This window comes from Nerophis lumbriciformis, linkage group LG11 (assembly GCF_033978685.3).
Source record: "Nerophis lumbriciformis linkage group LG11, RoL_Nlum_v2.1, whole genome shotgun sequence".
In the NCBI taxonomy this organism is placed as follows: Eukaryota; Metazoa; Chordata; class Actinopteri; order Syngnathiformes; family Syngnathidae; genus Nerophis; species Nerophis lumbriciformis.
The window spans coordinates 43,433,474-43,445,819 of record NC_084558.2 but is presented as its reverse complement, the minus strand read 5'-3'; the positions used below and the strand labels follow the sequence as shown (position 1 = coordinate 43,445,819).

General features: G+C 37.6%; 1 protein-coding gene across 4 annotated transcripts in view; it reads right to left on the bottom strand.

Annotated features, from left to right (window-relative positions):
- Positions 1 to 12,346, bottom strand: part of fnbp1b (formin binding protein 1b) — a 170,024-nt gene that overhangs the window by 59,032 nt on the left and 98,646 nt on the right. For 2 of the 4 annotated variants that reach the window (XM_072914153.1, XM_072914152.1), the window contains exons 6-7: positions 7,847 to 7,951; positions 1,887 to 1,901 (exon numbers count right to left, since the gene is read on the bottom strand). In XM_072914153.1, coding sequence (XP_072770254.1) covers positions 1,887 to 1,901; positions 7,847 to 7,951 — 120 coding nt within the window. The remainder of the gene's footprint in view (positions 1 to 1,886; positions 1,902 to 7,846; positions 7,952 to 12,346) is intronic. The other 2 variants (XM_072914154.1, XM_061966512.2) reach the window with 1 other exon arrangement.

Sequence of the window (12,346 nt, the reverse complement as noted above, 5' to 3'; positions counted from 1 at the left end):
CAATCATTGGTACTTTAACTTTAATAATGTGTTGTGTTCAATAGTTTTCATAGAACACAGACAGAGACTCTGAAAAGGTGTGTTATTGTTTGTGCTATGGCGCCATCTTTTGGACGAGTTGCGGGTTCAAAACGTACTTCCTGTTTTGTGCCTTGAACCGTAAATACAACCGCCCATAGCGTTTCTGCTCCAAAGGATCCATTCACCACTCCAAGCAACGTTTATAAGTTTTACAATGTAACTAAAACAATTCATACTTACTAAACCGAAAATGTTTTTTTTGTACAGGCTATCGTAATGTCGTTAGCATTACCTAATATGCGAACACATTTACGAGGGTCTATGTTAGTATTTTTTAACTTACAATGGCATTGTTTTTGTATTGTTTCAGTTTCGTAAATTCACCAAAAGTCACGGTGGAGTTATTCAGTCTGTTTAGCTGATTGGAGAGCTAGCTTACGCAGCTAGTGGGTCCATTGATTGATTGATTGATTGATTGAGACTTTTATTAGTAGATTGCACAGTACAGTACATATTCCGTACAATTGACCACTAAATGGTAACCCGAATAAGTTTTTCAACTTGTTTAAGTCGGGGTCCACGTTAGTCAATTCATGACGATGACTTCTGTTTTGTTTGATCAGCCGTTTTACTGCTGTGTTACAGACACTGTTTGGAAACAATTAAGATATGTAAATAAATGTTTACAAAATCTTAATGACTCATTTCACAACATATATATATGCAGCTCATAGTACGATGCGGGTAATATATGGGGAATTTTTTTTTTTTTAATTTAGTGGGTGCGGCTTATATAAAGGTATTTATTATTTACTGTCCTTAATTGACTTATTAATCAATCAATCAATGTTTATTTATATAGCCCTAAATCACAAGTGTCTCAAAGGGCTGCACAAGCCACAACGACATCCTCGGTACAAAGCCCACATAAGGGCAAGGAAAAACTCACCCCAGTGGGACATCGATGTGAATGACTATGAGAAACCTTGGAGAGGACCCATATGTGGGTAACCCCCCCCTCTAGGGGAGACCGAATGCAATGGTGTTATGCTGTCTTTGAATTGGATCAGAGTTGTAATTGAACTAATTCATTAAGTATAGCTCAATGATGGGGACACGTTTGTTAGTGGATACTTTGTAATACCTGCCTTGGAGATGTGTACCTAATAAGCAACTTCAATTATTTGAGACTTGTTTATGTTAAGAAATGCGCAGCTTTAGACTGCATTGTTGGTCAATTAAAGCAGTTGTGTGTTCATTGGAGAATATTTATTTGTTTACTGGCTGTTCAGCTTTGCACAAAGAACTGATATCACATATCAATTTTGGATCGGGACACCCCTTGTTGATACTATTGTCCTGAAGGGTCATTTCCAACCCACACACACATATGGCTGAGCAATGGCGGACATAATAAGAGTAAAAAAGCAGGACACATCAGCGCGGACATTCATTCCAGCACAGGAAGCGAGGCAGTTAAAATACCTGAGTGGAAAAGTGATACTCGCAACCTACGTACAAAGTAACGTGATATGCAGGATGAAGCCAAAAAAAAAAAAAAAAAAAAAAAGGATGAAAGTTGCAGTGCACGTGTGAGCATGCACGCCCCAAAGTAGAGCAATGCAAAAATGAGGACAATGTTGCCATGGAGACCTGCTGACTATTACTTATGAAGGCATAAATCACATCCTGTCTTGGTTTCCGGTTTCCTGTCAATGTCGAACGTCGGATGATGGCGACTGTAACTTCATAGACATCTACACACTGTGAATGTTGTATCATTGCACACGTATACTTGGAGACAGTGACGTCGTGAGACAAGTGTGTGCGTTCTCACAGACGGTGTTTTGTCCTCTGGAACCTACCTTGAGGGAACTTCGCTTCAAGGCATGGCATAAAAAATGAAATATACAAACACAAACAAAACAAAAGGGTTGTTAGCCGTCGCCAACCAAACAGGAAGTTGCTATGGTGATACTTCCGCCTCCACCCCGGTGTGTCATCACGTAAATGGGGAAGCTTGGTAAACACTTTTAACGTTTCATATTTCTACTGAATTGTTGAAAATGTGTCATGGCCAAATATGCAAATAAGACAATTGCACTGAACTTTGTCATGTAAGACTTGCTTTATTGTAATAATAACAATGGTTAACTTATGTTACTACTCGTGCTGTCAAACAATACATTTGTTTAATCAGATTAATCACACTTGCAAATTTTGATTAATTGTGATTAAATGCAGTCATTTACTTGCTTGCATTATGTATATTGACACAAAGCAATTTTATTGTCAAAACATCAATAACAAACTATTTTAAATGTTTTACTTGAATGAACGTCATTTTTATTTAAACAACTTTATTTAAAGCAAAATTTCCTGGGTGATATGGCTGAAAACAGTATCATGATATACCGTAAATTCTGGACTATGAGCCTCTACTTTTTTATATGCTTTGATCCATGCGGCTTATAAAACGGTGCAGGTAACTGATGGATTGTTCTTCGCTGATGGCCATAATTAGAGATGTCCGATAATGGCTTTTTTGCCGATATCCGATATTCCGATATTGTCCAACTCTTAATTACCGATTCCAATATCAACCGATACCGATATATACAGTCGTGGAATTAACACATTATTATGCCTAATTTTGTTGTGATGCCCCGCTGGATGCATTAAACAATGTAACAAGGTTTTCCAAAATAAATCAACTCAAGTTATGGAAAAAAATGCCAACATGGCACTGCCATATTTACTATTGAAGTCACAAAGTGCATTATTTATTTTTAACATGCCTCAAAACAGCAGCTTAGAATTTGGGGGGGGTGTATATTGTAGCGTCCCGGAATAGTTAGTGCTGCAAGGGGTTCTGGGTATTTGTTCTGTTGTGTTTATGTTGTGTTACGGTGCGGATGTTCTCCCGAAATGTGTTTGTCATTCTTGTTTTGTGCGGCGCATATTTGTAACAGTGTTAAAGTTGTTTATACGGCCACCCTCAGTGTGACCTGTATGGCTGTTGACCAAGTATGCTTGCATTCACTTGTGTGTGTGAAAACCCGTAGATATTATGTGATTGGGCCGGCACGCAAAGGCAGTGCCTTTAAGGTTTATTGGCGCTCTGTACTTCTCCCTACGTCCGTGTACCGCTCCGTACAGCGGCGTTTTAAAAAGTCATACATTTTACTTTTTGAAACCGATACCGATAATTTCATTTTAAAGCAATTATCGGCCGATATTATCGGACATCTCTAGATGATACCACGAATTTGGGTATCAATCTGATACCAAGTAGTTACAGGATCATACATTGGTCATATTCAAAATCCTCATGTGTCCAGGGACATATTTCCTGAGTTTATAAACATAATACACATTTTTTTTAAACGAAAGAAGATGTTGTGATGCCAAAAAATATCGACGTAATCCATACTTGCCAACCTTGAGACCTCCGATTTCGGGAGGTGGGGGGTTGGGGCGTGGTCGGGGGTGGGGCGGGGCATGGTTGGGGGCGTGGTTAAGAGGGGAGGAGTATATTGACAGCTAGAATTCACCAAGTCAAGTATTTCATATATATATATATATATATATATATATATATATATATATATATATATATATATATATATATATATATATATATCCTGAAAATATGCAAACAAAACTGTGTTTAGATAATTGATACTTCAAACTTGCATACATAAATCTTAAGGAATATAACATAACTTGGCTTCTGAGAGCTTCAAAATGTAATGAATAAAATGCTAAAGTTGTTGATAAACAAGCAATTATTTTAATAATTAAATATGGTCATTTTAAATGAATTATTATGATAATTTAAAATTAATTATTTCAAATATGTTTATTTTAATGTATAATTCTAATGCCTGGATGTAATAAGGAGTCAGAAAAAATACAAATAAAAATACAATTAATTTTGATGTTTTTAGCAAAATATAGTAAAAATGTATTTAGTTTTTCTTTTTTTTTTAATTAATAAATATATTAATTTTTAGGTAAGATAAACATAATAATACAATTTATCTCTAGTCTGGATGATTTAGTTCTTGTCACCCTGTTGTCCTCCCTTCGTGAAAAAAGGCTGTCCTCACTCAGGTCCACATGGAGCTGGAGGGGGCGTGGCCTCCAGCGCCGGCTGAAAATCGGGAGATTTTCAGGAGAATATTTGTCCCGGGAGGTTTTCAGGAGAGGCGCTGAATTTCGGGAGTCTCCCGGAAAATTCGGGAGGGTTGGCAAGTATGACGTAATCATAGTAGTATTGACTAGATACGCTACTGTACTTGGTATCATTACAGTGGATGTTAGGTGTGCATCCACCATGGGCGTTTGTTTACATTTTGACGCCGGTGAGCTACGGTGTGTAGTGATGCATGTTTAGCTATTTCTCGTCCTAAAGGGATGATACTTGTAAGAAACTCACTTTATTTGTCGCCACGGAGGCGAGAATTAGTGATTTAGAAGTAGCTAACCGGTACTTTTCAAAGGCGGTATAGTACCGAAAATGATTCATTAGTATTGCGGTACTATACTAATACAGGTATACCATACAACCCTACTCTGTGATGAATGTGTTTACCTTTGTGATTAATGCGTTGGATTTGACAGCCCCATGTAATACTTTGCCTGCACAGTTAATACAAGTTACACAGTTTGAACCTGGAACAAATTAAATATATGTGGAAAACTTGTGTTTAACCTCCATAAGTAGAAGTTAAGTACAGGCCAATTGGATGACTGTTCCTGCGTTATGACTGAGGACCTCCACAAGAGGGGGTCCGGAGAGCTTTTGGGGATGTATGGGATGTGAATCCAAAACCCTCAAATGAGGGATTTCCTCGCCAGACGAGGCGAGGGACCCATTAGAGGTTTGCCTCAACGCCAAAACAAAAGCCGCAAAGGCCTCAAGTTGAATAAAACACACCGTTACTGACAATAACAGTCACAGGCGCGTAACTTGTCTAAATAAACATTCATGGCATGTGTCACTAAGTCTTCTTCTGGCCCCAACTCCTGTGTAAAGAATGGTGTGTGTGTGTGTACAGTTGCGCTTCAAGACTAGAGTTTATGGCGTTGTTCGGGACAACGCAGCTCTTGTTTACAGCCTGGTTCCGCGAGTCCTCACAGCTAAGTTAGCCTAAGTCCGCGGAATCTGTTTGGCAGCTACGTCCACGGAGCAGAAAGGCTCTTTATTCCCGCCTGCATTTGCATAATAATCGGGTCTGAACTGTGTCAACTCGGAGCCTGACCCCTGCCCAGGCAGCTGAGGGAAGGGCGGGAGCACGCGCTGCTGACCCATGATGCCTTGCAGGCGTGGGAGCTCTGTGTGTGAGGACTCTTTTAATTGGACGTGACAACAGGAAGTCCTGAGAATCTGACGAGTGGCAAATTAAAGGGAGAAGGAAGACCCCACATGGGTGTCCAAAGTGCGGCCCGCAGCTAATGTTTTAGCACATTCGAAAATTACTTATTTAAAAAAGAAGTGGAATTAAAGAGCAAACAGGTGAAATGTAACGACAACAAGTTGAAATGTTGACTCTAATAGCAAAAAACTGCCATGCAGGCTGTTGTTTTTCCTTTAAAACTGTCATTGCTCAAAAATAATAATGAATCAGAAGCAATGCTGTTATGAATTATTGGCTCACATTAAATATTCCACTTTTAAAGGGGAACTTTATCACAATTTCAGAAGGGTTAAAAACCATTAAAAATCAGCTCCCAGTGGCTTATTTTATTTTTCGGAATTTTTTTTTTAATTTTACCCATCACGCAATATCCCTAAAAAAAGCTTCAAAGTGCCTGATTTCGTTATATACACCCGTCCATTTTCCTGTGACGTCACACAGTGATGCCGATACAAACAAACATGGCGGATAGAACAGCAAGGTATAGCGACATTAGCTCGGATTCAGACTCGGATTTCAGCGGCTTAACACTTTCTGATAAGATAATTACTAACAACTATGAACTAGGTTTACAGCATATGGAATACATTTGGCAACAACATGCACTTTGAGAGTGCAGACAGCCCATTTCAGGCGCGCTAAGAACATATATTTTTCCACGATTTCAGCGCTCAGGTTAACCATACCTAAATAGACACAAAATACTGCATTACACAAGACTACCCGAATGTACTCGAATGATTGAAAAAAAAAAATGTTTTTAAGCTAAATTATTGGTAAACACAGTTTATGTATAATAATTTACGTAAAAACCGCGAGTAATGAATAAAGTTTTCATCAATTAATATATTCCGTAGACATACCCTCATCCGCTCTATTTTCCTGAAAGCTGATCTGTCCAGTTTTGGAGTTGATGTCAGCAGGCCAGGGAAGCTAGGGTCGATATTCTTCTCTTGATCATCTTCGGTGGCATAAGGGACGGTGTGAGCCAAGACATCCAGGGGGTTTAGCTCGCTCGTCTGCGGGAACAAACTGCCGCTATTGCTTGCCGTGCTACCGAGGTCCTTTGTCCCTGAATTGCTCACACACTCCGGCAGATTCAATGGGGGTCTGGCGGCAGATTTCTTTGACTTTATCGTTGGAAATGCATCTGCTTTGAGTGTCGCAGGATATCCACACATTCTTGCCATCTCTGTCGTAGCATAGTTTTCGTCGGTAAAGTGTGCGGAACAAACGACTGACCATTTCGTCTGCTTTCCCCACACCCTCGTATTTTGAACAAATTTCGTCCAAATTCTTGCCACTTTCGCATCTTTGGGCCACTGGTGCAACTTGAATCCGTCCCTGTTCGTGTTGTTACACCCTCCGACAACACACCGACGAAAGTGAGAAAATGGCGGATTGTTTCCCGAGAGCGAATATTAGAAAGGCGTTTAATTCGCCAAAATTCACCCATTTAGAGTTCGGAAATCGGTTAAAAAAATATATGGTCTTTTTTCTGCAACATCAAGGTATATATTGACGCTTGCATAGGTCTGGTGATAATGTTCCCCTTTAAATATTTTTTGGGGAAAATATTGCATATTTAGTTTTTTGCTATTTAAAACAAGTTTTCTTTGATAAAAAGGGCATAAAACAAACACATTAAAAAAATGTGTCATTGTGGTTTGTGCAGTCCTTTGAGACACTTTGATTGATTGATTGATTGAAAAACGTATGATCGACAGATCTAAAGAAAGATCTAGAAATTGAAGTGTTGGAAGTAAAAAATGAATGCATTTTAATGGGATTTATTTTTGTTTGTTTTAATAATAATGATTTAAAGTCAATGCAATTATGAATTATTGACCTATCCAAGGCTCCAATTACTTCACATCAAATATTCCACTTGAAAAATTTTTGGGGGTGGGGGAATACTGCATATTTTGTGGTTTTGCCATAAAAAACAGGGTTTTCTGTGACTTGAAGGGCATAAAACATTTAAAAAATGGTTTTATTGTCATATCAAAATATACAGGTATACATCATTTGTTTAGTGTTTGTTGGTTTTTGTGTGTGTACTTTCACTTTGTGCTTTAAACTGAATCGTATATTATTTACAATGACAATAAAGGAATCCTTCTATACCTGAAGTTCATATTGAGATTTAGCGTTAAATAAAAGAAAAAAAGAAATTACTTTAGAAGAAAATATTTTTATGACTGAAACCCTTTTGGGTCCCTGGGAACTAAAACTGAGGGGAGCCCTAAAGGTTAAAAAAAACAACTTTATATTGGTTTTGAAAATTAAAACTATCAAAATGGTTTAATATTTCAGTGTGCGGCCCTCAGTGGGAAAAGTTTGGCATAAGAGGTGGGGGCAATGCCAAAGGAGAGAGGCGTGTTTTAGCGACTAGCACATACCTTTTCCACGTCAGCCTTGGTCACGTTGATGTCAGAGTCCATCTTCTCAAAGTACTGCTGTGCTCTGTCTGCCTCTTTGCAATCACGCTCAAACCTCCTTTTGCACTGAAAAGACCACAGAACGCTCATCAAGATTCACAGCGAGCGGCATGGTAACCATTTCAGAACCACCCCGAAAAGCTTCTTCCTCGCTTGTTAACCTTTTCCTGAGCGTATTCATGCGTCATGCAAACGTTTCAGATACAGTCCTGTACGCAAACCCGGGTCATTTTGTGACCCGGAGATTAAACTAATGTTCACAGTGGCCATTTGTGTGCAGAAAAACACGCATTCGTTGGAACAATCAACAGTTTGTCGGGCCGATCTGCCCCACGCACAAAGAGATCATTGAACGCAAACACACACGACGAGGAGGACATGGCGGCGATGCATGGCCGTCACGCAGCCCCCCCCCCCCCCTCAACCCCCATCAGAAAAGGGGGGCGGGGCCTTCAGATAAGAACTGGTGTTCTGTGAAAGCTCTTCACTAAAGCAAATAGAAGTGCTGCATCTGCTCTCATGTGGACCGTGACCACCGTGAGTTACACGCTGGAAATAAACGCAGTACAGTGGAGCCCTTCGACCCCAACAAAATGTGTTCCAGATGGATTGGTTGGGTTTAATTTGAGAGTTAAACAATGAAAATGTCGTTACTTTACAGCAGTGGTCAAACTTTAACTCTCATTAGATACTACGTCATATTACAATATCACAAGTATACAAAGAAGAACATGAAATATATTTTTATTTTAATACAATTTTATATTCATGAAATATGTATTATGCTACCAAGTCAGAGATATTTATGTTATTACTATAAAATGATTTACTGAAACAAAAAAATAATCAAATAAAACAAAATTATGTATATGTATATATACATATATACAGTAGATACATGTATATAGATACTGTCGGAGGCAGATATTTACATGTATCCGAATTTAAGTGTTACTTCTTTTTATTTCATAGTCATATTTGACAACAGTTCGTGTTTTCCCATTTGTTCTCTTTCTGTTTGTCTGCAAGTAAACTGTGTGTGTTAACCTTGAAGCTTTGGAATGTAAGAAAGAGAGATAACGGGCATCTCATAGTCATTCACATCGACGTCCCACTGGGGTGAGTTTTTCCTTGCCCGTATGTGGGCTTTGTACCGAGGATGTCGTTGTGGCTTGTGCAGCCCTTTGAGACACTTGTGATTTAGGGCTATATAAATAAAGATTGATTGATTGATTGATTGATGTGTTTTGACTAGAGAGACTTAAGAGGGGAGAGGGTTTTTGTCGGGAGGGCAGACGATCTTAGCGGCGCAATTGAATGTTCTATGCTGGACTGGTCTCAATGTATATCTGCAAAGCTTTGCAAATATATTACAAAATACCTATTCTGTCTCTGGTGTTTTTTCAACTCAGCTTTAAGTGTCGTAAAGAGCTTGGGAGCGACTTGAATTCCCTGGGAGGAACAACTGGTCCAAAACGCAACAATACCTATATACATAGATACATATATATATATATATATATATATATATATATATATATATATATATATATATATATATATATATATATATATATATATATATATATATATATATATATATATATATATATATATATATATATATATACACACACACACACACACACACACAGTTGTGCTCATAAGTTTACATACCCTGGGAGAGTTTATGATTTCTTGGCCATTCTTCAGAGAATATGAATGATAACACAAAAACCTTTCTTCCACTCATGCTTAATGGTTGTGTGAAGCTATTTATTGGCAAACAACTGTGTTTACTCTTTTTAAATGAAAATGACGAAAGAAAGTACCCAAATGACCCTGATCAAAAGTTTACATACCCCAGTGACTTTGATCTGATAACATGCACAAAAGTTGACACAAACAGGTTTGAATGACTAATCAAGGTTCCAATCCTCACCTGTGACCTGTTTGTTTGTAATTAATATGTGTGTATAAAAGGTCAGTGAGTTTCTGGGCTTCTGACAGACCATTGCATCTTTCATCCAGTGTGGCACAGATGTTTCTGGATTCTGAGTCATGGGGAAGGCAAAAGAATTGTCAAAGGATCTGCTAGAAAAGGTAATTGAACTGCATAAAACAGGAAAGGGGTATAAAAAGATATCCAAGGAATTGAGAATGCCAATCAGCAGTGTTCAAACGCTGATTAAGAAGTGGAAAATGAGGGATTCAGGTAGACCAGCAAAGATTTCAGCCACAACTGCCAGGAAAATTGTTCGAGATGCAAAGAAAAATCCACAAATAACTTCAGCTGAAATACAGGACTCTCTGAAAAATTGTGGTGTGGCTGTTTCAAGATGCACAATAAGGAGGCACTTGAAGAAAAATGGGCTGCATGGTCGAGTGGCCAGAAGAAAGCCATCACTCCAAATTACATTGTTCCAGAAGTTTTGAGGCTTGTCTCTGTGCTGTTTGGCGTAATGTAAGCGGGATACTTTGTGACATTTGCGCAGAAATGGCTTTCTTCTGGCGACTTGACCATGCAGCCCATTTTTCTTCAAGTGCCTCCTTATTGTGCATCTTGAAACAACCACACCACTATTTTTCAGAGAGTCCTGTATTTCAGCTGAAGTTATTTGTGGATTTTTCTTTGCATTTTGAACAATTTTCCTGGCAGTTGTGGCTGAAATCTTTGCTGGTCTACCTGAATCCCTCATTTTCCACTTCTTAATCAGCGTTTGAACACTGCTGATTGGCATTCTCAATTCCTTGGCTATCTTTTTATACCCTTTTCCTGTTTTATGCAGTTCAATTACCTTTTCTCGCAGATCCTTTGACAATTATTTTGCCTTCTCCATGACTCGGAATCCAGAAACAACTGTGCAGCACTGGATGAATTACAAACAAACATGTCACAGGTGAGGATTGGAACCATGATTAGCCATTCAAACCTGTTTATGTTAACTTTTGTGCATGTTATCAGATCAAAGTCACTGGGGTATGTAAACTTTTGATCAGGGTCATTTGGGTACTTTCTATTGTCATTTTGATTTAAAAAGAGTAAACACAGTTGTTTGCCAATAAATAACTTCACACAACCATTAAGCATGAGTGGAAGAAAGGTTTTTGTGTTATCATTCATATTCTCTGAAGAATTGCCAATAAATCATAAATTCTCCAAGGGTATGTAAACTTATGAGCATATGTATATATATATATATATATATATATATATATATATATATATATATATATATATATATATATATTTATATATATATATATATATATATATATATATATATATATATATATATGTGTGTGTGTAAATATGTGTGTGTGTGTAAATATGTATTGTCAAACAAATAGTCAACAAATGTGTTCTGTTAAACTACTAATTTAAATGTATATCTTATACTGGCTTTTAAAATTAAATACATCAAAATGGCCGCCGCATCCTTAAATTTTTAATTGTGCGCCTCTTAGCTTTTACACCCCTGTACTGAATATTTATTACATGTTCCCAGATCACTGGTAGTGTAATTCACACGTTTCCCTTTTATGGCGTTGGTTAGATTCAAATTCACGGTTGCTTCACTAAAGGCATTTTCATTTATCTATTTTATGTATATTTTTATAAACATATTGAAATTATTCAAAAAATAATATGCACTTTGTGTGAATTAAGTTAAATTCTATCATGAATTGTCATATAAGTGGAATAAAAAAAACAACTTCAAAACTTCTATGAAATTAATGTGCCATCGTATGCTTAAAATTAGCAAAATATGTAAATATTACATGTTATGAATATTGCTACATTACATATATACTTACTGCGTATATATATATATATATATATATATATATATATATATATATATATATATATATATATATATATATATATATATATATATATATATATACACACACCTACTCAGTGGCCTAGTGGTTAGAGTGTCCGCCCTGAGATCGGTAGGTTGTGAGTTCCAACCCCGGCCGAGTCATACCAAAGACTATAAAAATGGGACCCATTACCTCCCTGCTTGGCACTCAGCATCAAGGGTCGGAATTGGGGGTTAAATCACCAAAAATGATTCCCAGACGCGGCACCGCTTCTGCCCACTGCTCCCCTTACCTCCCAGGGGGTGAACAAGGGGATGGGTCAAATGCAGAGGACCACACCTAGTGTGTGTGTGTGACAATCATTGGTACTTTAACTTAATATAACACAATGATGGAGGTTTTTGGATGTTTGTACGAGGGCTTCATACGCGGAATAGAACGACTTCCATTGGCTTCATAGTTAGCTGACTTTTGCTAGCGTTTATTTATGACTTAGAATGCATATAAAAAGAAAGATGTTTACATAAGGATTGTGAATTATAGGCAATGTTTAAAAAACAAAGTGCAGTCCCCATTTAAGGTTCACTACACACTTTTTTTTTTTTAAACGTTGCCTATCATTGACAATCC